Below are 27,753 nucleotides of genomic sequence, written 5' to 3'. Positions count from 1 at the left end.
TCCTTTAGCATTTGTTGTAGGGCTGGTTTGGTGGTGCTGAATTCTCTTAGCTGTTGCTTGTCTGTAAAGCTTTTGATTTCTCCCTCGAATCTGAGTGAGATCCTTGCTGGGTAGAGTATTCTTGGTTGTAGGTTCTTCCCTGTCATCACTTGAAATATATCATGCCCCTCCCTTCTGGCTTGCAGAGTTTCTGCTGAGAAATCAGCTGTTAACCTGATGGGAGTTCCCTTGTATGTTATTTGTCGTTTTTCCCTTGTTGCTTTTAATAACTTTTCTCTGTCTTTAATTTTTGTCCATTTGACTACCATATGTCTTGGCGTGTTTCTCCTTGGGTTTCTCCTGCCTGGGACTCTCTGTGCTTCCTGGACTTGGGTAGCCATTTCCTTTCCCATGTTAGGGAAGTTTTCAACTATAATCTCTTCCAGTATTTTCTCAGGTCCTTTCTCTCTCTCGTCTCCTTTTGGGACCCCTATAATGCGAATGTTGGTGTGTTTAACATTGTCCCAGAGGTCTCTTAGGCTGTCTTCAGTTCTTTTCATTCTTTTTTCTTTATTCTTTTCCACATCAGTGATTATCACCATTCTGTCTTCCAGGTCACTTATTCGCCCTTCTGCCTCAGTTAATCTGCTTTTGGTTCCTTCTAGTGTATTTTTCATTTCCGTTATTGTGTTGCATATCTCTGTTTGTTTGTTCTTTAATTCTTCTAGGTCTTTGGTAAAGTTTTCGATCTTTGCATCCAGTCTTTTTTCAAAGTCCTGGATCATCTTCACCATCATTATTCTGAATTCTTTTTCTGTAAGGGTGCCTATCTCCTTTTCATTTAGTTGTTTTTCTGGGGCTTTATCCTGTCCCTTCATCTGGTACAAAGTCCTCTGCTTTTTCATTTTCTCTATCTTTCTGTGGCTGTGGTTTTCAGTTCCACAAGACAAAATGCTGCTGATACTGCTTGATACTGCTGTCTGCCCTCTTGTGGAGGAAGCTATTGTGGTTTCCTTTTGTTTTTTTTTTTGTTTTTTTTGTTTTTTGGCACACGGGCTTAGTTGCTCCGCAGCATGTGGGATCTTCCTGGAGCTAGGATCAAACCTGTGACCTCTGCATTGGCAGGCGGATTCTTAACCACTGCGCCACCTAGGAAGCCTGTGGTTTCCTTTTAATTATTAAATGAAGCACAGATTTACCAGCCCATGAAATTTCATATGCTTTTCCACACTAAGAAATATTATAACAATGTTAAGGTGAAGGGATTATTCATGATTTGAGAAGAGCTGATATGCATGTAGCTGATGTTTTGCCTGTACTGAAAAGGGATCAACTGAAGTGCCATCTGGTCATTCAGGTGTTACCACCCACTCTCAGGTCATTAATTGGCCAAGCCCATCAGCCCTGTTTTCTACCTGATTTTCTTGGGCTGGTCCCATTCTTATGGTTTTCCATGAGTCCAAGAAGTAATTTGTGAACTGCTTGGGTTCTTTTCAAGCTGGCTTTTGTCCTCAAGAAGCTTATACTTAGGATGAGATGCCTTCCAAAGTATGGTGGCAGGTAGCCAGTTGTTTTGTTCACATTCAATCCCTGGCATCTAGTGAGAAAATGAGTAAATGGTGGGGACTCACTTTTCCCTTTGGCTCTTCTCCTCTAGCCCAAGACTAATCACCTGCTTTAAATCTTTCCTCCTTTGTCTTCCTCTTAACTCAAGCACAAAGCATTCAGCTTGAGACACTGAACCTGCCCGAGATACGGATCATTCTTACTCTCATTTCCCAGCCAGGCCACATTGGTCTCCTCCTCCCACCTTTGCTGTCTATTTCCAGTATTTCACTTACACACACACCACAGGCTGTGTTGTACCCAATCACTCAGACTCGCTTTTCCACATCTAAAGTTGTCTTGACCACAGTGGTCTGTTCAGTCGATGCCTGTTCGGCTGCAGTAGTGCAGTTTATAGAGTTACATGCATTGCCAGGATAAAGAACTGCAATACCAGTGAAGCTGATTTTTTTGTCTCCCCCCCCCCCCCCAGTTTTATTGAGAGAGAATTTACATACATCATTGTAGATGATTAAAGTGGACAGTGTAATGGATTGACTCACATAGACTGTGAAATGATTACCACAGTAAGGTTAGTTAGCATCCATCATCTCATATAGATACAATAAAAAGGAAAAAAAATTTTTTTCCTTATGAGAAGAACTCTCAGGATTTACTCTTAATTTTCGTATGTCATACAGCAGTGTCAACTAGTCATCATGTTGTACATTACATCCTTAGTACTTACCTTATAACTGGAAGTTTAAGTTTGTACCTTTTGACCACCTTCCTCTAATCCCAACCTCTCTACCCACCCATAACCACAAATCTGATCTCTTGTTGGTCTATGAGTTTGGTTACTATTTTGGTTTTGTTGTTGTTGTTGTTTTTTAGAGTTCACATATGAGATTACACAGTATGTCTTTCTCATTCCTCTGTGTCTTGTTTTCTCTGTTTTACCTTTACAGTTTTTAAACAGTGTAGTTTGTTTTGGGGCTTTAGACTTAATAGAGTACGTTTAGATTATTTGCTTTCAATTTGGAAAACTTCTGTTCATTTAAGTTATCTGATACTTAAACGTGTCTGGAGCCAAGAACAACACAACATGAGAGCCTGGATGTTGTGGGACACGGATAGGAGAGCTCTGCTTTTTGGGGTCCTCTGTGACTCACTCTAGGTCTCTAACATATGTCATCATCCATGTGACAGATGAGAGTTGTGCATGCACACATAGAGTTATGTGTAACACCTGTTTCACAGCACAGGCCACTGCATAAGGGAACTGGGGCAAGAGAATAGAGCGGGTGGAGGATACGTGTCTGTTGGAGAGGTGGTTATGAGATTGGTCATTTACTGAGTGGTGAGAAAGCTTCTGTGTTATTATGTAATAAGTGTTGTATACTGAGATCCTGGACACTGTAGAGAAGTGAGAAGGTAAGGGTGCTGTTTTTGTGGACCTTAAGTCTGGGCTGTGTGTAGGCTCCTGAGGACGGCAGACCACCCTCTCCCTTGGCAGGTGGCAGCGTCAGCCGTCAGGCACTGCTAGGCACATTCCATGTTTACCTCTGAAGGCCTGCTGGTTACTGACCTCTCATCTCTCCCTCTAGTATGCCCTGCACGTATACAATGAAGTGATGGGTGTCGGGCAGAAATACGGAATCCGGAATGCTGGGTATTACGCTCTTCGCAGTCTCCGAATTGAGAAGTTTTTTGCTTTCTGGGGTCAGGATTTGAACACACTCACCACACCCCTGGAATGTGGACGAGAGTCTCGGGTGAAGTTAGACAAGGTATTGTACCTGTGCGCCCTCCACTCTGCCCGCAGCTTCCCGAGCAGGGAGCCTGCATGAGAACAGGTAGAGCCGAGGCGGGAGGAAAAGTGTGCAGGTGTTACGACCTCAGAATGTATCTGTGGGATAAAACACTTATTATAGACATGTAACAAATAGACGACACTTGTCTGGGGCACTCTGCTCTGCTTTAGACCGACTGCTTTCTGGGCAGTTTTCCTGAGTTGATTGTGGTGATTCATGAATACGCCATGAGTATACGTACAAATGAGTCACTTCACACTCGGCTGCCTAATTTTTTTGTTTCTTTTCAAAGTTAATATATGAAAATGATGTTTTTGTTAAATCATCGTTCAAGAGGATGGAAAGTCTCATTGCCACCTCATCCCACTGCCAACTTGACCAGAAGCAGCAGTGTCCTGCCTCTCCTTTTAGAGAGCTTCCATGCAGTGCAGACAGATGAGTAGTTTCCCACCACCACTTTTTTTAACCTTGGTGGCTGGATACTACATACGTGGTATATTGCACCTTGCTTTTTTGTTTTTGATGTGGACCATTTTTTTTTTTAAAGATTTTGTTGAATTGTTACAATATTGCTTCTGGTTTATGTTTTGGTTTTTTGGCCCACGGCATGTTTGGCACCAGGGATCAAACCCACACCCCCTGCATTGGAAGGCTAAGTCCCAACCACGGGACCACCAGGCAAGTCCCTGCACCTTGCTTTTTTCATTTAAATTCATTTAAAATATCTTAGTAGTCATTCCCTATCAGTATAGTAGATCTCTGGTGTTCTTTTTGAGCAGTTAGGTAACTCTTTTTCTCTGATATAAAAGGAAAAAAACACTCATTTTTTTTCTTATAGACAATCATTAACAGTTTATTTTAGCCTATTTTTTTGTACATACGCATATGTAAATATTTATGCGTTGAATACAGATATATATGCATGGACTTTTTGTTGAGAGTATATAAAAACGTTATTTTTCTAAAACAATTCTAGCAAGCATTTTTTACTGTTTTCTTCTTATTTTTGTTCTGTGTGGTGTTGTGATTGAAATCTGTTTATAAAATAGAAAAGACAACGAGGTGTACCTGCAGTGTTATAAAAATTCTCTGGTGTCTTTCACATTGTGAATGCAGTTTTCCACATGGTGGGAAACACTCTCTCCAGAGCTTGCAGGGTTGTGGTGGGGAGTGTGTGGTCCACCACAGCGACACCCGATCCCAAGTGGTGATGCTGTCTCAGTGCTGCCTCTCTTTCCTAGGGCATGGATTTCATTGGGCGAGATGCCCTGCTTCAGCAGAAACAGAATGGGGTGTACAAACGCCTCACTATGTTCATCCTGGACGACCACGACACAGACCTGGACCTTTGGCCCTGGTGGGGGGAGCCCATTTACCGAAATGGGCAGTACGTGGGCAAGACCACCAGCAGCGCCTATGGTTACACCCTGGAACGCCACGTATGCCTGGGCTTCGTGCACAATTTTTCTGAGGACACTGGGGAAGAGCAGGTGGTGACAGCAGATTTTATCAACCGGGGAGAATATGAGATTGACATTGCAGGGCACCGGTTCCAGGCCAAGGCCAAGCTCTACCCAGTCACCTCCCTCTTCACCCATAAGCGCCGAAAGGATGCTGTGGAGCTAAGTGACTTGCAGGGGAAGTAATGCCAGGTGGTCTCACCACCTTCCTACCTTCTCATCCACTTAGGAGCTTTTCTCCTCCTCCTGATCCCATCCTTCTTCCTGACTTAACCTTTGCTTCCCACCTCTCATCTCCTTGATATAATTTTAAGCTTTTAAAACTTTTCCTTGAACCCTCTCTTGTCCCTCCATCTTCTCCTCCTTCCTCCTGCAGTTTCCCATCTCCTGATACTCATTCTGGGCTGGCTGTCCCTCCACCCCTCTCAGGTTCCTCTGGGGACAGGAAGGCAGGACTGGGGCAGACTCCACTTGTGGAAGTGGGTTACGGTGACAGCCTGACTTCAAATGCTGTGTCTTGAAGCAAGGGAGGTATGCAGGCCTCAGGGTAAGAGTCCATCTCCGTGGGGCTGTTTCCTCGGAATAACCTGTGAATTCTGCCACGTTGCTGTCTGCCGGGTTGTTGTGATACAGCCGTGTGGAAAAGCTTACGCCTTTCAGCCAGGCAGGTCCTTCTCCTATTCCTTTGTGCTGTGGGTCAGCACCCTGATACCTCTAGCAGGAGGATGACCATCTACCTCGCTGATGAGAGGCATCATGTGGACGTTACCTGGGGTTTAGTTACCTGGGGTTTAGCAGAGAAAAACAGTTGACTATTCTGGGCCACCCTGCTGACCCAGTTATCAGACTACTGGGCCAGGGTCACCTGCCTATAATTTTCTTCATCTCTTGCTAATCTCTATAATGAGGGGGGTTTTAGTTTACTTAACTGAGTAAACAAGTAAGCTACAGTGTTTGAAAGGGAAAGACCATGTTGCCTTTTGTGTTGCTTTTCCTAGCTGAAAGGGTCTGACCTCAAAGTACAGCTCTAGCAATGCTGAGTTTTCTATGAAACAGTGCTGCTTTTCTTTCAGCTACTCACGGTTCCGTCACCCCACCTTGATACTCCTCTTCTCTGAGTGCCTGTGACTTTCAGTTCAGTCTCATGTGTCCCTTCTGCAGGAGGCCCACTGGCTCAGCACATGCTCTCTCCCTTTAGAACAGGGCGGAGGAGGCAGGACAAGCATCCTGGTTGAGTAACTAAACTTTGTGGCCATGCGGAGTTGAAGAGAGCTCCTGGAACCCCAGGCTTTGCTTCCCCCACACAGAAGAGACAGATCCACATAGAGATGACCTGCTCAGGTCCACTGAGAGTTCCCAGTGTGGAGAGTGTATGTTACCTGAGCCCAAGGTCTGCTTTCCATCTTCTCTTTGCAGCCATCTCTTCACATCTGGAATAGAAAGTGACTTGGGGTAAGAGGGCCCTGCACACTTTTAAGCAGTGTCTCTGTTTTCTAAGGGTGGAACTTAGATCTCACTGACTGGTATCCATCCCCACACTTAATTTCCCCTTGCAAACAAATGGCTGCTAGAGATTTTAATTAACCATAGCCTTTGTTGTCTTGGTATCTTGGATGCATTAGTCCTGATAGGTCTATGAGTATATTAAAGAAGATCCTTTCATTTTTTAGAGCAGCTTACAATTCTCAGGTGTCTGCCTGCTCTGGCATTTCTCGGATTTCTGTTTACCTACTTGATCACTGACTTTAGTGTCCACCTTCTTACGAGGTCTTCATTGATTTAATGAAGGAGTGTGTGACTAGAATTCTGTCGGGGGCCTTGGTATTTTGGTGCAAATGTGTATTTAAGTAGCTGAGAGATGCTGTTTCTAGGCAAAGAGGAGAGGTGCTGCCCAGCTGGAGAGCAGAGCGGTGAACAGCAGCTGTGAAACTTGGGAGAGCAGGAAACAGGCACCGGCCAATGGAGGTGTTACCAGCAGGGAGCCCACTGACCCAAGATGATGGAAACATGTAGAACTAAAGGTATCACCACTGCAAAGTCATTTTTATAAATGAAAAATTATTTGGGGTTGAATCCAAAAATTCTAGATTTATGCATAAATTACATCTTGTCCATAAATAGGGGTCACACTTCTAAGACTGATGTTAAGATTCTGGGGGTAGGGGCTTCCTAGGTGGTGCAGTGGTTAAGAATCCGCCTGACAATGCAGAGGTCACGGGTTCGATCCCAGCTCCAGGAAGATCCCACATGCCACGGAGCAACTAAGCCCGTGTGCCAAAAAAAAAAAAAAAAAAAGATTCTGGGGGCATCACTTGTTTATTGAGTACCCTGAAATTTACATATTTATCTTCTGGCACTTTACAATTCATCCTTAAAGTCTCCTTTGGTTCATTCAAATACAGGCAATATGAATCTGGTAGGTTTCTCTATTTGGTCCTAAACTGAAGGGTCCTAAACTCTTTCCTGCCTCAAGCACAGTTGATAAAACATCCTCATTTCTACATCATTTCCATGACTTGGGCACTGGGACCGCATGTGTTTGTTTGCCTTCTGTGACAGCTCACCTCTCTCCCTGGAGACTTGAGGGACTGTTGAAGGGGTGGCTGGACTCTTGTTTTAGGTGGTTGGTACTTTCTTCTCTCTGAAGTGCTCTGTCATCACCACTTGTGCTGTCTTGGGAGAGGGGCTCCACAATCTTCTCAGCATATTCAGTTGAAGAATCATTTTGAACCTAGAGACACAAAGTGCATTGGCTTCAAACAGAGGGAGAATCAAGGTTGCAAGTCTCCTGTGGGCCTTTTCCTCCCTTGAGATAAGCCCCTAGTTCCTTGTGCCACAGGTGAATCCCATGGTCATGTGATTGACATTGACGATTTCTTGTCTGTGATAAAAGCTCTAATTCAGAAAGTTTTTAGAGCAAAAAAGGGACAAGACCTACCTGCTTGATGTCCTTTAACTTGTGTTTTGGTCACAGCCCTGCATGGGCAGGACATGCTCCAGGAGAGAGACCTGAACAGTTAACACTGTATTTTAGTGCTCTTCTGGGGAGTTCCCGTAGCCCCAGATGCAAGAGATGCCACTTAGCCCAGTGATTAACCCCCGTCTCACTTTGGCCCCAAAGTTCCCACTTGTGCAGGAGTAGCACCAAGTCACTTCCATTTGATTCTCATCAGCAGGCGTGCTGTCCCTGGATTCTACCTTCTTGTACAGACCAAGCTGCATCTCTTCTTTCCTGGGCTGATGTTTCCAAGAAAGTAACTAAACGTGAAAAATAACTCTTCAGCTTTCTCCTGCCTTTGCATGCATTTGAGATGTTAACCCTTCCCCACCGCCACCGCATATGTGGCAGGAATGATAGGAGCTGTCTATCCTCCACCGTGATTTCTGCCTCTGTAAGACACCTGCATCGGCTGGCTTTCAGGCACGAACTGCAAGTTCCTTTTCATAGCTCTTTGTTGCCTCTTGGCCAGTGTAGTCAGCAAGGATCATCTTTAGTATCTAAGAGATTTGGTCAACAGTGCTTAATACTGAAGCTTAACCTGTTTTGTTTGTTTGTTTCTTCACTTTCTTCACACCCACCCCATCCCTCACAAACTGTGATAGAAGCAGCATTTTATCGACGTGACATAGGGCAAAGTTTCTCATGAGTAAGGAATTTTCATCTTGCCCATGTCATGTGCAGGCACATGGACTCAAAAGAGAAGCTCAGCTGAGTAGAAGAGGTGGTAGATGAAATAACAGGCAGTAACCAGGTCCTGCAGTGAGTCATGAGGGAGCTAGGGAGCCACCTATCAGCGCCCTACCCCCACCCCCCGGCGCCACTCTGCCCTCCACTTTAAGGTGCTGAGTTAGTTGTAAGGCTCCTTCGCTGTCATTACGGGGCTGGCATCTGCAGTCCCTTACCACGACAAATACACTATTTTTCAAGAGGACTGAATATTTTTGTATGTCTTTGCCTTCTCTTTGTCCATTTAGACACCAGAGTTGTTCCTTGTATAATATGATTCTTGACTTCTCTGAGCAGAACCCTTTCTTCATGGGCCATTTTTCTCATGATATTTAGATACACCTGTTTTTATCCTTTGCAAACCTTCTGCCTTCTCATTTTTCTGTCTCTGAGGGACAGAAATTATAAGAAGTGGAGAGGATACTTGTAGCATCTGTTTCAACGGATCTATGCCAGGATTTCCTTTGCACACCAAGAACTGGAGCTTGGAGCACCTCTTTCCTCCAAGCCACATTCTAGTGCCTTACACTCCAGAGGTAGAGACGGAAAAAAAGTACCTTCAACAGATGGGTGTGGGGTCGAAAGCTTCTGCAGCTCGTTTCAGTAAAGGGTTTTCCAGCAGCACAGCTAACACTTTACTCTCTGGTCAACTCTGGGGATGTATGAAAATGCCACTGTAATTACTGTAAAGGTTACAACTCACTCTTTGCATTTGTAAACGTGCAGTTCAACTCAGCCCTTTCCTGTCCCTGTGTAGTATCAGCATGTGGTCCTAGAGATGTGCGAGGCACTGTAGTAAATGGGATCTTTCTCACGAGCCCTGGTGATGACAGGCGCACCGGGTGACTGAGCATTTCTGCCCTCCACGAATGCGGTTATTAACATTGTGCACTGCATTTCTATCAAGCCAGATTTCAATTAAGATTTTCTTCTCATGTTACTAAGTTTGTAAATGAATAAACAGACATTTTCACTACTCTTGCCATGTCTGCTTGAGAAGTGTCCTGCATCTGTGGTAACCAAACATGTATTTGCCATCACTAAGAATAAACATTATACATAAAACCATCTGTACCTGTTACCAAAGTATACAAGAGAATTTGGGGAGAAAGCCCCGTTCCTCCTCCTGAAGCTCCCGTCACTGTCACTGAACTTGACACCCTGCCTTACACTTGAGTCATCACTCTGGTACCAGAGAGCCCATGTCTGTGTGGAAACAAGCTGTGTGTGCATGTTTGCTCACAGGAGTAGAAAGCGAAAAACATCAGAGAGAAGCAGTCAGTGATCTTTTACTATACTGAGCTTCCATCCAGAAATTGAGTCACTGGACTTTTTTACCCAACTGTTCTGTGAGCAACTACATGTGGAAATCCATAGGCAGGCTAACACATCTACAACAATCTCATCATCCAAACTGAAGCAGTACCGAATAAACATGCCACTGGCTCCGAGGCTAACTCTTAAAGAGGAGTTCCAAAAACCTTCTGCACAAGGACGTGTCTGGAACATGGGGAGAGCCTGCCATGGCAAGCACTGTCAAGGGGACAACTCTCTAATGACACGTGTCTTCCTCTTATTATGAACATACTGGATTAAGTATATGAACCAGAAGTAATTTCAGGAAGGAAAGAAGCCCAGCAACCTGAGTCTGGGTGGGAAAGACTTACTTTCCAGCTCCTCCACCAAACGAAAGGCCAGCAGAGTTCACTCCTGCCAGGACGAAGTAGCCCCGCACGGAAGGAGACTCGCCCATGATGCACCTCATGTCTGGGGTGACGGTCTCGGGGCAATTCACCAACTTCATGATCTGCAGGGTCTCCAGTTCTGGCATCCTACGCAGCAGGGCACTCAAGAGGGGCTCTAAGAAGAGCCAACTGGGTTATCTATCAGAAGCAGAAACCTTGGTGGAATTATGGGACATCCCTACAAAGTTCTTGGCATAAAGATTTTAGTTCCTTGAATGTGGAGGAAAAAAGATACTTTTTAGAAAGGAAAGGAGCTATGGAAGAGCAAATACTACATGTAACCTAAAAATAAAATCTTAAAGGGATCAGTGGTCGTAGAAAAGCTTTTAAATGGCCCCCAAAGAGATTTGCAGCAATTCCAACTTAGGAAATCCTTGCCTTTCATTGCATAAGACAGATTCTCAGCTTGTTTTAAAGTAAGTCCATCACCAGAGAATAATCCAGTGGGACAGTGACAACAGATGAAGCTGGACTGAAGCCAGTTGGTGGGTATACATGGGTTATTCTCTCCACTTTTTAAAAGTTTGAAATTTCCCCAAAATTAAGTCCAAGTGGAATGAGGGAAACTCTTCATTATAGACCCTTCCATGTATATTGAATTTGGAACAATATGACTACCTTAACCAATAAATAAAATTATTTTAAAATTAAGTAAAGATCATATTAATAACACAATTCTGCTTTCTAAAAATGTCTCCAGTCTTACATGAAGTCCTACGAAACGTTTTTTCCTAGCCTAAAATTTCAGCAGATGTTAAATGATAAAAGTAATAAGCCAAAAGTTCCTTAATAAGATTTTAGTTCCTTGAATCTGCTCATCAGTAACTGCAAGCTTACAAAGGCTAACTTTGTAGACTGCCCTTAGGTTGGCACAAAGAACAAATAAGGAACAATTTTTGAAAATGCTTTGAAAATTATAACATCTAAAACAAACATAAGGCATCCTTGTTATAATTTAGTTCACACACCAAAGTGATCCCAGCCTTCCTGCTGATTCTGAATCTTCAGCTGGTTCTTGCCCTCAGTGAAAACTGGTTTTGGGTTCTTCTCAAAGTCCCCAGACAGGATGCCACCCTGCCAGTTCCAAATATAAATTCTTCCATCACCATCCACAATAGCTGAGGAAGAAAAATGAGAAAGGAGTGGGAAGTAGAAGAGAAAAAATAGGGTTGGGAGGGAAGCCAGCTGTCTAAATGGAAAGAAAAGGCAAAACACTCATAATTGGCTTTATTAAAACAACATCCAGTGAACACAGGCATTCATTAGGTTTAAAATACCTTTCCATCCCTCACACTGTATGTGAAAATAAACTCAGAGTGGTTTAAAGACTTAAACATAGGACATGACACCATAAAACTCCTAGACGAGAACATACACAAAACGTTCTCTGATATAAATCAGCAATATTTTCTTCAGTCCCCAAGACAAAAGAAATAAAAAGCAAAAATAAACAGGACCTAGTCAATCTTATAAGCTTTTGCACAGCAAAGGAAACCATAAACAAAACAAAAAGACAACCTACAGACTGGGAGAAAATATTTGCAAACAATGCGACTGACAAGAACTTAATTTCCAAAATATACAAACAGTTCAGACAACTCAATAACAAACAACCCAATCAAAAAATGTACAGATAACTGAATAGACATTTCTCCAAAGAAGACATACAGATGGCACATGAAAAGATGCTCAACACTGCTAATTATTAGAGGAATGCAAATCAAAATTACAATGAGGTATCACCTCACACCAGTCAGAATGGCCATCATCAAAAAGTCTACAAATAATAAATGCTGGAGAGGGTGTGGAGTAAAGGGAAGCCTCCTACACTGTTGGGGGGAACGTAAGTTGGTGCAGCCACTGTAAAACAATATGAAGGTTCTTTAAAAACTGAAAATAGAGTTACCAAATGATCCAGCAATCCCACTCCTGCGCATATATGTGGAGAAAACCATAATTCGAAAAGATACATACACCCCTATGTTTATAAGCAGCACTAATTAATTACAAAAGCAAAGACATGGAAGCAACCAAAATGTCCACTGACAGCAGTGGATAAAGAAGATGTGGTAGGTATGTACAATGGAATATGACACAGCCACAAAGGAGAATGAAATAATGCCATTTACAGCAACATGGATGGACCTAGAGATTATCATACTAAGACAAAGACAAATACTATATATCACTTATATGTGGAATTAAAAATAATACAAATGAATTTATTTAAAAAAAACAAACACGCACACAGAAAACAAATTTACAGTTACCAAAGGGGAAAACGGGGAGGGGGGAGGATGGATAAATTAGGGTGCAGGATTAGCAGTTACATACCACTATAAGTGAAAGATAAAAAACAAGGACTTACTGTATAACACAGGAAAAAAATACTTCTCCTGGCCATGGGGGAGGATCCTCCCTCTCAGATTATCCCTAACCAGATCACTTACCTAGAAACTTTGAATCACACTTTGAATCAGAGTTCTCAGAATCAAACTGCGTAACTGCCACTGTGCCAGGTGAGGGCCTGACAGAAGGGCGGCTGCGGAGCCCACTCCAGGGATGAAGCCCTCAAAGTGGTATCAGACCCTCCCCACGGCACTGGGAGTCACTGAAAAGCGCACGTTTACAGCTCCCCTGTGACATCTCCACAATGCGCAGCATCAAGTCAAGAGCTCTGGGTTACATCCCAAACACTCGCAATTTAGACCTCTGTCTGGGACTACCGTTACCTTGCAAACAAACAAAACTGCTTAAGTGCAATGCCCACTCTGGCCATCCTTTCATAAAGAGTTATTAAAGTCAAGTTACAATGGGGTCCACCTCCCTGTAACATGCTCCAGAAAAGACACAAAAAGACAAGACTCTTGCAGGCGCAGTCTGTCCTTAGCAGAAAGCCTGCCCTTGCAGAGGACAGAACAGGGGCAAGGAAACAAGATTAAAAACAAAGTGCAAGTCCTCACTTGGTGTGTTGCTCTGCAGAGGGGTCTCCCAGGGGCGAGTCAGAAGGTAGAAGTGTTCGCAGGCATGTAACGGGATACTAACCGGCTCCTCGTTGGACAGACCCAGCTCGTATGCCCACTACAAACGGACACGTTGATTTGTGGACGGAAGAGGAACAGAGAGACAAATGAGCAAGTGCAGCCTCTTGAAAAAGAGTTTAATTTCAAGTGGCTTCTGTGCGCTCTTGCTCCCACGTCAGCTGTGGGAAGCCAAGTTCCAGCCTGCTTTAGTCCCGTTACCGGACAGGGAGCAACACTACACCCTTTAAACCGCAAAACCTGCTTTTCCAGCAGAGGAGGACACATGTACCAGCTGGTAAAAGGAGCTCGTGCTGAGCAAGCGAGGCCCTTCTAACGAAACGCCTGGCCTCAACCACAAACCCCAAACACCGATCATAAGGAACTCCACGTGGCACAAAGTCCTCCTAGGTCCCCTTAAGACTGTGGAGTGGGAGGCAAGGGACCAATCTGCCTTCAAAGAAGCAGCGGTTCAGTGTCCTGGAAACGGAATCCACGCTCCCGACACAGTAAGACAGCCTAATACTCATCTGCTGGGTGGCAGGATGAAATGAAACACCACAGACAGACCCAAGGCCAAGGACTGATTTCTGTCGATGCTCAACTCTCTCCTGGCCTTCCTCACCAGGATAATTAGCCAGCGGGGAGGAAGAAAAAGGTCACCCGGGCTTCTATTTGAGGAGTAAGTGCAGGCTTCCGATTTGGAGTGCGAGAATTCTGAGTTTTCCCATCCAAACAAGAAACATGGTCCCTGACGTCTGCTTAGTCCGTCGCAATATAAGCCGTACGCCTGTACCCCAAGATCCTGGAGACAGAAGTTAAATAAGAAAAGCAGTGACCCAGTATGGTCACTAACCTACCTGACCAGCACAGTTGACAAAATACTGGCACTGGATCTGTCCTTTATCAGTCTCCACACCAGTGACTTGACCTTTTCTCACCATAACATGAAGAATACTTGTCCGGTCATAGATCTGAACACCTGCTCCAAGGTAAACAAAGAGCCGGGGCGTCACCAACTGATGTTTCAGAATTAGGCATCTGCAGCAGATGCTCAACTCAACCAGCACGGAAAAGGCCAGGTCGATTGCTTTAACTTTAAAAACCACAAAACTCCTGGAACCACGGACGTGTCCCAAGACTAAAAAAATACCAGGCCAACTGAAAGAACCGACTTCAGTACACACTCAAACTCCAGGGATCATAAAAGGGGCAGGAGAGAAAGGGGCCACAGGGCTCCCTTAAACCCTAACCTCCCTGCATCGTCAGTCAGTTCATCCAACGTATGGAACACCATGGACACTGATTCCTCTTCCCCTCATTCATTCCAACACCGGGACATGATCCAAGCTGTGGATTAAGTCCCCAAGGTGTGTTTCAATCTTGGAGCTTCTCAAGTCCTATGGGAGGAAAACGCCCTTAAATCTGAAGTGCTTTCAGCGAGGATAAAATCAATTCCTTGCAACTCCGATAAGAACAATGTGGCCCCGAGGAAAAGTAGTTATTAACAGATACTATATTAAGACAAAAATTCTAAGCGCCAGGAGCCAGTGTTCCGATACAGACGCTGGTTGGCGTCCCTGCCTATTGTGAGACACTTTCTTAAACGACCTCTTCCTTCCTGACCCCAAAACCTGCTTACCATTTTGGGAGGCAGCACTTGCCAGGGCAAGAGCCACATCGGCGGAGGACACCACTGCATCCTCGGGGACATGCATGGCCCCCACCAGGTCGTGCACATTGAGGAGAGGGTGAAGTTCGGCCACTTTCTTGGGGGAGATGATCTCGGAGGGGATGCCTATAACACTGCCACAGAACACAGGGGGACAATGACATTCACGGCCCTCCGGCAGAGGTCAGCTGACAGTAAAGTCAGGACAGGCTTCTAGCCTCATACATACTTCAGCCTTGAGTTGATGCGTTTCAGGGAAATCAGCCGGTCCTGGGTTTGGGCCAGAAAGATCGAGCCCGTCCTTATGTAACCTGGGAGAAAAAACAGCCCACACTGAGACAGACCAGGCCAAATGCAGGGCGAGCAGAGCGCAAGCCCACTACACTGTAACGCGGAAGACCTGTGATGAGTCCTGCACTGCTACCACCCAAACATTCTTAGCTCACAGTTTTGTGAGGATCAAATGAGAGTCTAATGTACACACACTCACTCTTCCCCGAGAAGTGAAGGACGCTACTGCTGAACAAACCTTTTGGGGGGCGGAGGGGGGTGAGAATAACTGTGACCCATCTATTCTTCACTCCTTTAGGTAATTAGACCCTTTCTCCTCCTATTCTTGGGGGGAGTGAAACCCTTGGTGAAGGCCACTCAGAACATCACCCGCCTCAGTGCGGCCAGCAGGGCTGTGACCCAAGCTCAGCCGATCTGACCCTCCTGGAATACTGAGTCTTGAGCAAGGAGGGGAGTGGCTGGAGGGCCCTCCTCTCAGGAGCAGCAGCGTCCTGGCCAGACTACTGTTCTAGTGAGGGACTGGCTGCTGTTGGGTCCCCACAACCCGGCCTCCACCCTGCCTCCAGCTGGCAGCCTCCTGCCGCCTCTACAGGCCCACTGTCCTTCCAACAAACTCCTTTTTGTCCAGGTTAGGCACGGTCAGTGCCCGCTGTCGGCAATCCGTGTACTGGATACGACCACTATGGCACTTGAGTCAGTGACAATCCTCCCAGAACGCAATGAGTCTTAGTTCTTATGAAGAAAAACTTGAATCAATCAAGTGTCTTTTTAAAAAGGAAATACAGTCATGATAATTTAAATATTTTCTTGTTCCTTTTGAAATCATCAGATAAACATGCCCTTCACTGACATGACAAGACTGCCAAGTCTGGAGACCTGAGATCTCAGAGCCTGGTTTGTAGTGGCAGATGTATCCTCGATATATTTACTCCTTTGCTCAACCCTGGGATACACAGAAAGCAGAACTGTCCATACCGCTGTGAAAAATAAACTTGCTAATGACAGGTCAATGTTCGTTCACATTTCCTTTTGTCTTCGACTGAAGGTAGAGTCAAAATACTGCGGTCAGAAGTCCCTGGGTTCGTTCTTTATCGCCCTCATAGTAAAGTTGTTATTTATGTGAAATGCAACTAGGTTATTCCACACTATTCCAGTAGTGTTCCACTGAAGGTTCCCTCCCATCCTGAGGGTTTTATTTTATATTTGAGTTTGCAAAATGTTCACATCATCCTAAAAGTCAAAACTACACCAAGTCAAGCCAGAAATACCACTACTCCCCACGCCCCACCCTGTCTCCCAGTTACTCTGGGAGGTAACCAACCTCAGTACTTTCTGGTTTACCCTTCCTATATTTCTTTGTTTGCAAAATTAAGTATACATTCGCACAGTTTCTTATTTCTTCTTAGCTCTTACACGAAAGTAGCATGTTTTATATACTTTTTAACACCTTGTTTTTCTCATTTAACAATCATCCCAGCCATCACTCCACAGCCATTCACAGACATCTTCCTTCTTCTTTTTACATCTACCTAATAGTCCTTTGTGTGGATGTTCCATTTTATTTTACCAATCTCATGCACGTATATTTTTGTACAAGACATATTTAAGTGGAAAAAACAAGGTACATACTATGCTTAATACAACGCCATTTTACTTAAAAAAAAAAAAAAAAAAAAAGTATACCTGTATATACACACAAACTAATCACAGAGTCGTAACCTTTTGGTGGGTATTCACTGGGGAGGATCACTTTTTAGTTTTGTATATGTGTACTGTTCATATTTATTATGCGTATATAACTTATTAAATATGTTTAAACCTTTTTAAAAGTTTCTTATAACCCACAAAGTAATTTTTAAAAATTGATTTGTTGGACTTCCCTGGTGGCACAGTGGTTAAGAATCTGCCTGCCAATGCAGGGGACACGGGTTCAAGCCCTGGTCTGGGAAGATCCCATGTGCTGCAGAGCAACTAAGCCCATGCACCACAACTACTGAGCCTGAGTGCCACAACTACTGAAGCCCACGTGCCTAGAGCCCATGCTCTGCAACAAGAGAAGCCACAGCAATGAGTAGCCCACGCACTGCAACAGTGTCCCCATTTGCCACAACTAGAGAAAGCCCGTGTGTAGCAGTGAAGACCCAACGCAGCCAAAAATAAATAAATAAATAAATAATAAATAACTGATTTGTCACTGACTTGGCAAATTCAAGCCTTAATCTACCTGCACCTAGGTTTTTCATCTGTAAAAGAATGATCCTTCCTTAGTATAAGGTCAAATAATATGTGGAATACTTTCAAAAAGTTATTAAGGGCTTCCCAGGTGGCCCAGTGGTTAAGAATCCGCCTGCCAATGCAGGAGACACAGGTTCGGTCCCTGGTCCGGGAAGATCCCACATGCCGCAACTAGCCCATGTGCCACAACTACTGAGCCTGAGCTCTGGAGCCCACAAACCACAACTATTGAGCCCACGTGCCACAACTACTGAAGCCTGCGCGCCTAGAGCATGTGCTCCGCAACAAGAGAAGCCACCACAATGAGCAGCCCGCGCACCACAACTAACAGTAGCCCTCGCTTGCCACAACTAGAGAAAGCCCATGCGTGCAGCAACGAAGACCCAACACAGCCAAAATAAATAAATAAATAAATATTATAAAAGTTATTAAAACTTTTAGGTTATCATGTTCAATCACTTGACAAAAATTACATCACATGCCAAAGAAGCACTGCAGAAACTAATATTTGCATAATGAGGACTCTTGGAGTGACCCAGGAACTCGGAGTGGAAAGCAGTTAACATACACCTCGCGTGAATGAACTATTTCCAGTGGAGCAGCTTACTGTATGTTACCATCAAATCTAGGTTGTACACACGTCACTCCTTCAATGTCTCAGAGCAGTCCCCTGAATGACAGCGGTCATGGGCATGCGCAGCTGTACATTCTGCTGGAAAACATCACTCTCCATCAGGGAAGCCCCTACATCATCTTTCACTGCATCACTGGTGAACTACAATGGGGGTGACAGATTAAGGGGGATGCCCTTACTCTCTGTTGCCTGACTTCCTCACTGCCCCACAGGCATCAAGGAGAGGTCAGGCCCAATAAGGGGTTCCAGATAGTGACCTCGAACAATAGCTAGACTAACTTACCTAACAGAAAAGAAGCCTGCAGCCCTGATTCCTCTGGAATCTAACCAGCTGAGCCATGCAAGGCTCAGCAAAGCACTAGTAACTGAACCAAAGGACCGGGAGTCAGCAGTTCCATCTCTGGGCCCATTACATGGACCCTCTTCTGACTCAAATCCTGGTTAATATCTGATTCAAGTACCTTGCTGTCCTTAAATTAAACCCAACCAAAAGGACTGAAATACAGTTAGGTCCATGCCTACCATATTCAAGTTACTAGAAACTCAGTCCTAAGTTACAATTTACAAACAATGTTACACTTATTGGCAAAAAGAAAAGCTACCATTTTTGTCAGTAGTAATCTTGAAGTATCTGTGATCTGTATCATGCAAGGTCTGCAAAAGAGTATCCCTCACAAAGGCACTGTCCTGAATTTCATCACTGGGCCTCGCTACCCTCTCACAGTTATACTGTGGTCACCAAACTGCTTCATCAGCCACGAGACTAGGTTCGACTCTGGGCTTCTAGCTAATCCATCACCTTACAACAAAGTGCTAGACTTTCTATCTTGTTACCATATGGGACCATAGTGTACCTGTCTCTCCCTGTTCCCAGGACAGTTCCTACTTACTCCAGTACTATTTAACTTACAATTCTGGGAGAAATGCATGTTTATGCTTCCTAGTTAGAAATATCCTTACTATCAATTTTTGAAGTGCAGCGGGTCAAAGTACGATTTAACTACCAAGCACCTAAAGAGGCTCCTCCTCCTCATTTAGGGGCCAAGTGTTGCCACTTACTATACTTCAGTGAGTGAAATATACAGGAAACAGCCCAGGAAAACTTTCACTTTATAACAACTATAATCTGAAGAGGAGCTAGGATACTGACTGAAGACCCTCGATTTACAGATGAGGAACGTGAAGACAGCTCAACAAGCTAAGCGACTGACCCAAGGTCATACCCTGACAAGTGGCAGCGCCTGGATTAAAACTCAAGTCTGAATTACCAAATCACAGGCCGACTTGATGTGGGACCAAATACAGTACTAAGTAAGAGAGTCTAGATTATCTGCTTACCTGTTTGGATCCCTGTTTCTTGCTCTAACTGATGGTAGAGTTTGTTTGAATAGTCTGCCATCCTTTGCTCGATGGTCAAGTGCCTGGCAGTGCTTAGGATGCCAGCACAGAACCTTGTGGAGCCAGCAGCCAGCCTGCAGGACAGATGCAAATGCTATCAGGTAGACGCACATATCGGTGAACACAACAAGCTCAAGATTCCTCATCATACCATTGCTGTAACATCCAAAGATGGAACAACCGCACTGTCCATCAACGAGAGGATGATTTAACATTTTGGAGTTCACCTACACAACGGAATACTTTACAGCCATAAAAAAGGAATGAACACTTTTATGCACCAATCCCAATGGAACAACCCTAATGAAAAAAGCCTAGTGAGGGACACTGTTTAAGGTATGCTACTACTCGTATGAAAAAGGAAAAAAAAAATAAATGAATACCCATATGCCCACATACACACCTACTGATACATATTTGATTATAAATGGAGAAGATGATCTGGAATGGTACCTAAGGAACTTAACTGGCTTCCAGTGAGAGAAATTTGCAGCTAGAGGTCAGGGAGCAGAAGGAGACTTCCCTGTATACTCTTCTACACATTTTCAACTCTGAACTATGTAAATGTATTGCCTATTCAGAAATAACCACACTTTAAATTTTTAAAATGTCCAATTTGTGGTAGGCAACAGAATATAAAAAGCATGGAACAGAAAAAGGGCACTAGGTGAAAAAATGAATAAATTCAAATAAAGCATCAACTTTAGTTTAAAATAATCTATCAACACTGGCTTATTAACTGAAACATTAATCGTAATATAAGATGTTAATAATAGGTGAACCTGGACACGAACTATATGGTAACTCTTGCACTATTGTTGCAATTCTTCTGTAAATCTGAAACTGTTCTAAAATAAGCTAATCAACTGAAAAGGAACAGAAATAAGACAGAATGTAGCTAATTTCATTTCCGCTCAAAGAGGAAGCACCTAAGTCACAGGATTTACTGCTGTGATATTACAACAAAGAGAGCAAGATGATAAGATGTGCTTTGAACTAGAAAACAATACATCCTTTAGCTACTTGTTATGTTCCAATCTGCCATCTCTCTGAAAACCAGAAACAGGAGTATGAGGCATTGCAAAACAAAGCACCAAAGAGTTCACTTTTCTGTAATCCTACTCATGCTACTGAGCGACACTTAGATCAGCTACTGGTGGGCTGGCATCGCCTAAACGAGAGGGAGGAGGGAAGCCCATATAATCAGTGCAGCCATGTCCAGCTTGACCCCTACCTGCCCTGCTCCAAAAGGACGATATCCTTCCACCCCATCTTGGAGAGATGATAGGCCACGGATGTGCCCATGATTCCACCACCACAGATGACCACCTGCGCCTGGGCAGGCAGGGCCACAGAATGTACTTCAGCAGCTGACACACCGCTCCTGGCTGAGGACCACTTCCGCCACCCTCGGCTTCTTCTTGGTCTCTGGACCACCGACAGCAACCGGAAAAACATCACGTTGTAGGCAGGCAGGAGACGTGCTTTCACTCAGCGAAGAGGCAGATCCCAAGAACTCAAACTAGACAGAGAAAACCAAACATATTTCATTCCATTGTACTCAGAGCACAGGATTAATGAGAAAAGGCTGAAACACAGAACAATAATTGTTCATTCAGCAAATGCTTGAGGACTCACTGAGCGCCAGACACACTGCTAGGTGTAGATACAGCAGTGAAGACAAATGAGGAGGTCCCTGCCTTTACACAACTTACATTTGAGACAGAAAGAGACAAGCGGCCAACATACAAATAAAATAAGAAACAAAGCGAATACGATGGAGTTACTAGAGCCACACTCAAAATATGATGGTCAGAAAGAAGGTGACATTTGAAAAGACCTCGTGGATGAAAAAGAACCAGCTCTGTGAGTGTCCGGACAGAAGAACCAGCATGTGCAAAGGCCCTGAAGTGAGACGGAGCTTGAGGAGTCCAAGCACAGAAAAGAGGCCAGTGCGTCCACAGCACGGGAGGGAGGGGAGGTGACCTGAGACCGAGCCGGAGGTGGCACAGACCAATCCTACACGGCTCCTGAATGCCACCACGAGGAGTGGGATTTATTCTAAGTGCAAAGGAAAACAACGAAGCAGGGGAATGACATACTCTGATGTGTTTTTGCAAGATCAGGCTACCTCCATAGAAAGTTCCCAGCAGGACAGGGAAAGCAGAGGTGAGTCAGGAAGCTACTGCAGTTCTCCAAGGCGGACGCCATGGTGGCTCAGACGAGGATGGTGGCAGCAGGGTCAGAAATGACCGGACTGTTTGGGAAGTAGAAATGACAGAACTTACTTGCCAACACACTGGATGCTAAAATGGGAAAAATGGAGAAATAAGGATGATGGCTAAGTTTGTGGGTTAAGCACCTGGGGCCATGGACTATGTGAGAAGGATCAGACATAGGGAGGGAGGCAGGAAGGAGTGAGCGGGAGCGAGGCTGTGAGGGTGTGCGAGTGTGTGAACAGTGAAAGGTTCCACTCTTAGATGTCAACAGCCAGAGACCCAGCAGGCAGCACGCGGAAACAGCGAGCAGCAGCTGGGTTCCCAAGCCTGAAACCTGGGGCTGTGGTCTGGGGGCCATGAGCATATGTACAATATTTGAAGCCCCAGCACTTGAGGAACAAGACCCCCGCAGCTCCTGGCATTTACACACGAGGAAGAGAAGGAAAGGACTACAAGCAGGACTGAACGCTGTGGCCAACGCACAGTGTCCTGAGAAAGAAGAGTGGCTAAAGATGTAGCGAAGGAGTGGCCAGTGAGGAAGAAAGAAAACCAGGCAGAGGGCACAGAAGCCAAGAGAGGAACGCGTGTGAAAAGCGGTAGCTACAGAGGGTGCCAAGGGGGGAGCAAGAGGGGCCACGTGTCCACCGGATGTGACAGCACAGAGCTCCAGGTGTCCTCAAGAAGAACGTTCTCAGGGAAGTGGCAGGGATGGAACAGAGACTAGAACAAACTAAAGGGTAAGCAAGATGAGGGAGTGAGGTGACCGCTACACTGTGCTCTCAGGGGAGCAGAGGAACTCGGAGCAGAGCAAGGTGGTCTGTGTTTAGGGCTGGGAGCTGGTAAGCATGTTTCACTGCTGGGGGGATGAGCCGGTAAAAAGGAAAGAGAGGGGTGAGAAAGGAGAGGCAAGAACAAAGGATGAGGCCCAGGAGAGGGAGGGGGAGAGGGAGAGAGAGAGAGAGATGGGATTCAAAGCTGCAGCGAAGGACAGCTCGCCTCATGCTTCCACCGCAGTGGGGGGAGTTGAAGGCACCAGGTGTGTGCTCCTGAGAGTAGAGGATGATGAGTCCTGTCAGGCTGATCACTTACACACCAGTCACGGGCTGTAACCAAGACACATTTCTACGAGACAACAAATATCCTAAGTTAGAGAAAGAAAAGTGTGCAGGCCAGGTCCATGAGGACAAAGATTATGTAAGCAGGTAAGACCTAAGCTGAGCCCGGGAGGGGCGAAATCGGGACAGAGAGATGGGAAGCACATGCGATGAAGCTGCAGAACAAGTCTGACCCTGCCTGCTTGTGGGTGACAGTGAGGGACCTGGGAGCCTCTGCTGCAGTGCTTGCACCTGGACAAACGTCTCCAGGAGCAACAGAATACAAAGAAGCTATAAGAGAGTAAAAATAACCGCATGCAGGGCAGTTGGGGCAAATAATGAACAATAAAATACAAAAAGGCCAAAACCCACCTGCCATTTCTGAGGTGCCAGGAGCAAAAGCAGGGTACTCCGCACGATCCCTGAGCACAGCAGCACCAAGGCGGTGGGCAGACCACCTAACCCACCCCTCTGGCCCCCCCCCCATCCACCTCCCTCACCCCGTGTAAGGGACCAGCCTGCTGCCCCCACCCCCACCCTGGGGGAGCGAGCAAGGGAACCTCTTAACTTGCTTTCGCTCCCTTGAGTCCCAGTAAAGCCTTGCCTCAATTTCTATTGATTTAAGAGTCCAAGAACCCACTTGTGGATGACAGTGAGGGACCTGGCTCGGAGGCCACAGCTTCTATGAACCCTGGGTAACAGCAGAAACTGAAGGAAGGTGAAGCCAGACCACGGAAGACTGACACATGGTCCAGCACCACAGGCTGAATATGACAAAGGCAGGGTTTTAGCAAAATTAATCTAACAGCAAAAACAGAGGCCTGTTTAAGTTTCAAGAAACTGAAGGAAGACCTGCTGGCAGAACATGCAGTCACAGAAGTACAGGAAGAGGAGGCCCTAAGACCAGAGTGGGGGTGACAAGCAGACATCAGGGTAGGACACGGCTGGTCAATCACCACCACCACCTCCACTACCAGCCTCAGGACCCAGCGCGCGCCACCATTAGCCTGAATCACCTAAGGCCACGGTATCAACGCCCATCCGTCAGCGGACTCTCATATCTGTGACCAAGGCAGGCACAGACTGCATCCCAAGAGAAATCCCAACCAACTAGGGACTAACTATTCTGGCCACCTTGTGGTCCCACCACATCTCACGTCCTCAAACTCTGTCTCAAGACGGAAGCTTCTCCACACAGCTAGTCTCACTGTAAGCTCACCTCCACATGACCAATTTCTCTCCCCAGTTCCAACTGCTCTCTGCTTTCATCCCCAAAAACCTCTCCATGGGCCCTCTAGAACACCTTTACCAAAGTTACGTACCCACCCCTTCACTCATATTCTCTCCACCCTCTGTCTCAATGGAAATGCAGCTCTCCTGAGGGAACGGTCACCGTCATGCGGCCAGCCCTGCTCCACTGACCTGACCATCAAGAGATACGGTCAGCATCCTCCGTGCTTCTGAACCATTCATTACCGCTTGCTCATACTTGGAAAAGACCCTGTTCCTTTGTGGCTTAAGCTAGCAGGCACCCCTACCTAGCTCCAGGCTGCTTCCTGTTAAGCTGCAGGCACAGCTCTGTCTACATTCAGGTTCTGAACCCATAACACTGCTCCTCTCCTAACCTCTGACCCCTCCTCCACTCTTCCTTCATCAAAGCAGATACCCTGTCTCATCTTGTTCCCCAAAACCCCACCTGTAAACCTCCTTGCATCTGCAGCCATCTCTGCCTTCCTTCACGGGGTCAGAAGTTAATCCCTTACAGTGGCCTGGACCCCACTTCCTGCTTCCTGCCTCCTTCCCCTAAACCAAACTCCATCAACTGTGCTCCCTCTTTCACATACCTTCACATTTCCCTCCTTCTCCTCAGCATTTAGATGTGCTCAAGGACCCCCGCCTCACCACCCCCCCGCCCCGCCCAGGGCATTTAAAAAATAAAGCAAAGCTCCACAACACTCTTCAATTAGCAATTTTTAATGTTTTAAATTCTAAATTATAAAATGGTCTTTGCAAAAACTCAAAAACAGAAGGAAATTAAGATTTCCCTCCACTCACAGATCGCTAATACCAGTGTCAATCATATTTTCCCAGAATGCTATTTTTGCAGCAATGAGCTGCCCTGATGTCCACCTGTTTGCCACCACCTTTGTCTTCAGTCCTTCTTTTATTACCTTGGTGATGGCAGAGTCGGCCAATGGACTTTTTAAGCAACATTTCTTAACATGTATTTCACAACCTGTCTTTTCTACTTCACAATAAATAATGTACAAAAAGGATTGTATATATTTTGTTTTTAATTCCCCCTCCCACCCCCCACTCTCTCCCAAACCAAAAGCAGTCTTGCCCCACCAAGCCACTGCACTGCTCTCACCAGGAAGGCAGATGTTGCTACTTCCCGAGGGCACTTTCTGGACACCAACTCACTCCTTGCTACTCACACACCCTTTCCTTGCTTTCTTTGGCACCTTCTTCCCCCATCACGTCTTGCTGGCTTCTGTCCTCTGCCCTTCCCTCTGTGTTGATGTCCCTCAGGGCTCCCTGAGGCCAGCTTCTCTTCCCCATGCACCACTGCCCAGGGTAGGATGTCCTTTCCTACCATGACTGATGGCCTAACCCGCAGCACGCCTGAGCCTTAGACCTGCAGGTCTAGCTGAAGAAGGGCCCCCTCCACTTGGACTCCCACAGATCAAACTGAGCACATCCAAAAGGTAAAGCCATCCTCCCCAACCTCCAACTCTGCTCCACTTCCTGTGTCCCCCAGGGACACCATATACTAGAATCCCGGGTGCCATCCCGCATTTTTCCCTTTCTCTCATCTCATCTCTCTAGTCATTCGTCAAGGCCTAACTACCAACCCTACATCCTAAATTTCCCTCCAAAGGATCTACTTCTGTCCATCTCCACTGCCCTGAACTGAGCACAGGCCGCCATCCTCTCTCAGTTTACTGCAGAAGGTTCCTGACTGGGCTTCCCGCCTCTAATGTGCACACCATTCTCCCCACACCCCCACAGCCTTCACACAGAGGCCTGAGCGTGTCTCTAAAACGAAGATCAGAGGGACTTCCCTGGTGGCACAGTGGATAAGACTCGGTGCTTCCACTGCAGGGGGTGCAGGTCGGGGAACTAAGATCCCACATGCCCAGCGTCTGGGCCAAAAAAAACAAAAACAAAACAGTGAAAGAAAGGATGGCATCAGAGTCTATTAATAGGTTTGCCAGCAAAAGCAAAACAAAGCATGAGATCAAAGGAGATAAAGCCAGTAGAGAAGAAATGGGAAACGTCAAAGACAAAGAAACAAAACACACACCTGGCTGAAAACAACCTGGGTGTTTAACTGCTGCGAAGAAGAAGATTTTCTGCTAAACGACCTCAATACTGACGCTAGTTATGCTCGGATCTGCTTACGCCAACAACACCGAGAGGACAGCTCCAACTCCTGAGTTGCTCCTCTGCACGGTCACAGCATCCTGAACAAATGGGCTGCTGGTCACAAGAGTGACTGGATGAGAAGAGATGGATTCACACAACATTTCCCACACCTGCCTCAGCATGAGCGCCACCTGGGACACTTGTTTTAAATCACACAGACACACACACGCTCAGAAGCTCCATCTGTGGAGATTCCGATCCTACTGGTCCATGGCGCTGTATTTTTCAATAAGTGCACCAGGTGATCAGCCAAGGTTGAGAGCTTAATACAAATCCCTGGCCCTGGAAAAGTGTCCCCTTCAGCCCGGTTCCCTCGCCGCCCCGCCTCCCCCTACAGCATGCTTACAATGCACGGGCGAAGCGACCTGAGAGCACCTGATGCGAATCTCGGTGCCACGTACATCAGTCCCACGTTAGGCTCAAACGTTAGGAAGAGAGCTCACTGCCCCGGCCTGGACGCTGCAGCACCGTTACTAGCTAGTAGGGCACAAGCGGACCGCACGTTTCCACGCGGGAAAACAACTCCCCCCGCAGAGACGACCCAACTGGACAAACCTGACCCGCGCTGCGGCGTGGGTGGGGTGGGGGTGCACGCCCGAGGCGGGCTGCAGGAGCGAGGTCGCCCCGGCCGCCCTGGGCATCCCGGCTGAGCTGCGGGCGCCGGGCAGAGCCGGGGCGCCGGCCCCGGGCAGCCGGGCTCGGGTCCGCGAGGCGCCACAGCCGCAGACAGGCTGCGGGACACCGGGCGACGCGCCGTCGGCCCCGGCGGGCCCAGTCCCGGAGCCCGGACGCGCCTTCCGAGGACCGGGCAGAACCGGCGGGACACGAGGGCCGGCCGGGAGTCCCCTGACCGAGACCACAGCCGAAAGGGGGGACGCTGGGGGTCCCGGGCCGCCCAGGCCCGCGGACGGGGACGCCAGAGCGGCCCCGCAGCGTCTCCTTACCTCACGGGCGCCCGCGGACTCCGCGCTCAGCAACACCCCGGCTGAAGCGGGGCAGCAGCCACCACAGGGGCCGGGGGTCCCGGGGGCCGGAAGCGGGGACAGGGACGGGGACAGGGGAGGAAGAGGAGGGAGGAAAAAGTTCCGGGGAAGCTTGGTACCGCGACCTTCCGCGCTTTACGGTCCCTAGCAAAGGTACGCCGGCGCGTGACCTCACTCGCGCACGCGCGCCGTGACGTCCCGCTGGGGCTCCGCCCCTGACACGTGGGGCTTGTTTGGGTCCCGTGAGGCCCCGCCCCTGGGGGTTACCGCCTCCGCCAAGTTGGAAGCGATCTGGGGGCCTGGTCTCTCAGGGCCCTTTAGGACTCTGGCCTCGGACCCTGTTCATTTCTGCAGGTGCAGCCAGGACGGCAGAGATGGCGCCAGCCCCGCTGCAGTGTGGGGGAGGGCGCGGGTTTTCTCTTTCCTCGAGGCGAGTCCCCAGGTCTGGTCCCACGTGGTCCGCCGCCCAAAGATACTCTAGCCCTCGGGCGTAAAGAAGGTTCTTGGG

At 46.7% G+C, this 27,753-nt stretch overlaps 2 protein-coding genes across 13 annotated transcripts in view; one reads left to right on the top strand and one right to left on the bottom strand.

Annotated features, from left to right (window-relative positions):
- The window catches only part of PDPR (pyruvate dehydrogenase phosphatase regulatory subunit), a 90,361-nt gene extending 74,132 nt beyond the window's left edge, over positions 1 to 16,229 (top strand). For 5 of the 8 annotated variants that reach the window (XM_057712115.1, XM_057712116.1, XM_057712114.1 and 2 more), the window contains 2 exons: positions 3,132 to 3,314; positions 4,580 to 4,984. In XM_057712115.1, the coding sequence (XP_057568098.1) occupies positions 3,132 to 3,314; positions 4,580 to 4,984 (588 nt within the window). Of the gene's footprint in view, positions 1 to 3,131; positions 3,315 to 4,579; positions 4,985 to 6,669; positions 7,325 to 7,971; positions 9,089 to 16,082 lie in introns of those variants that run through there. The other 3 variants (XM_057712119.1, XM_057712118.1, XM_057712117.1) reach the window with 3 other exon arrangements.
- LOC130838678 (pyruvate dehydrogenase phosphatase regulatory subunit, mitochondrial-like) lies at positions 7,416 to 27,393 on the bottom strand. 5 transcript variants are annotated; one of them, XM_057712125.1, is made up of 12 exons: positions 27,207 to 27,393; positions 26,141 to 26,332; positions 20,755 to 21,042; positions 19,461 to 19,594; positions 15,192 to 15,273; positions 14,933 to 15,096; positions 14,151 to 14,272; positions 13,234 to 13,351; positions 11,239 to 11,388; positions 10,193 to 10,408; positions 9,083 to 9,177; positions 7,487 to 7,529 (listed from the first exon to the last, which is right to left on the bottom strand). In XM_057712125.1, the coding sequence occupies exons 3-10, from the start codon at positions 20,976 to 20,978 to the stop codon at positions 10,386 to 10,388; spliced, it is 1,017 nt and encodes a 338-aa protein (XP_057568108.1). In that variant the 5' UTR covers positions 20,979 to 21,042; positions 26,141 to 26,332; positions 27,207 to 27,393; the 3' UTR covers positions 7,487 to 7,529; positions 9,083 to 9,177; positions 10,193 to 10,385. The 5 variants fall into 5 exon arrangements, with proteins under 5 accessions (XP_057568111.1, XP_057568108.1, XP_057568109.1 ...); XM_057712126.1 differs by having other exon boundaries at positions 26,141 to 26,316; XM_057712127.1 differs by having other exon boundaries at positions 26,141 to 26,313.
- Positions 27,394 to 27,753: the final 360 nt, after the last annotated feature.

This window comes from Hippopotamus amphibius, chromosome 16, assembly GCF_030028045.1.
Source record: "Hippopotamus amphibius kiboko isolate mHipAmp2 chromosome 16, mHipAmp2.hap2, whole genome shotgun sequence".
In the NCBI taxonomy this organism is placed as follows: Eukaryota; Metazoa; Chordata; class Mammalia; order Artiodactyla; family Hippopotamidae; genus Hippopotamus; species Hippopotamus amphibius.
This window is presented reverse-complemented; position numbering and strand designations above follow the sequence as displayed.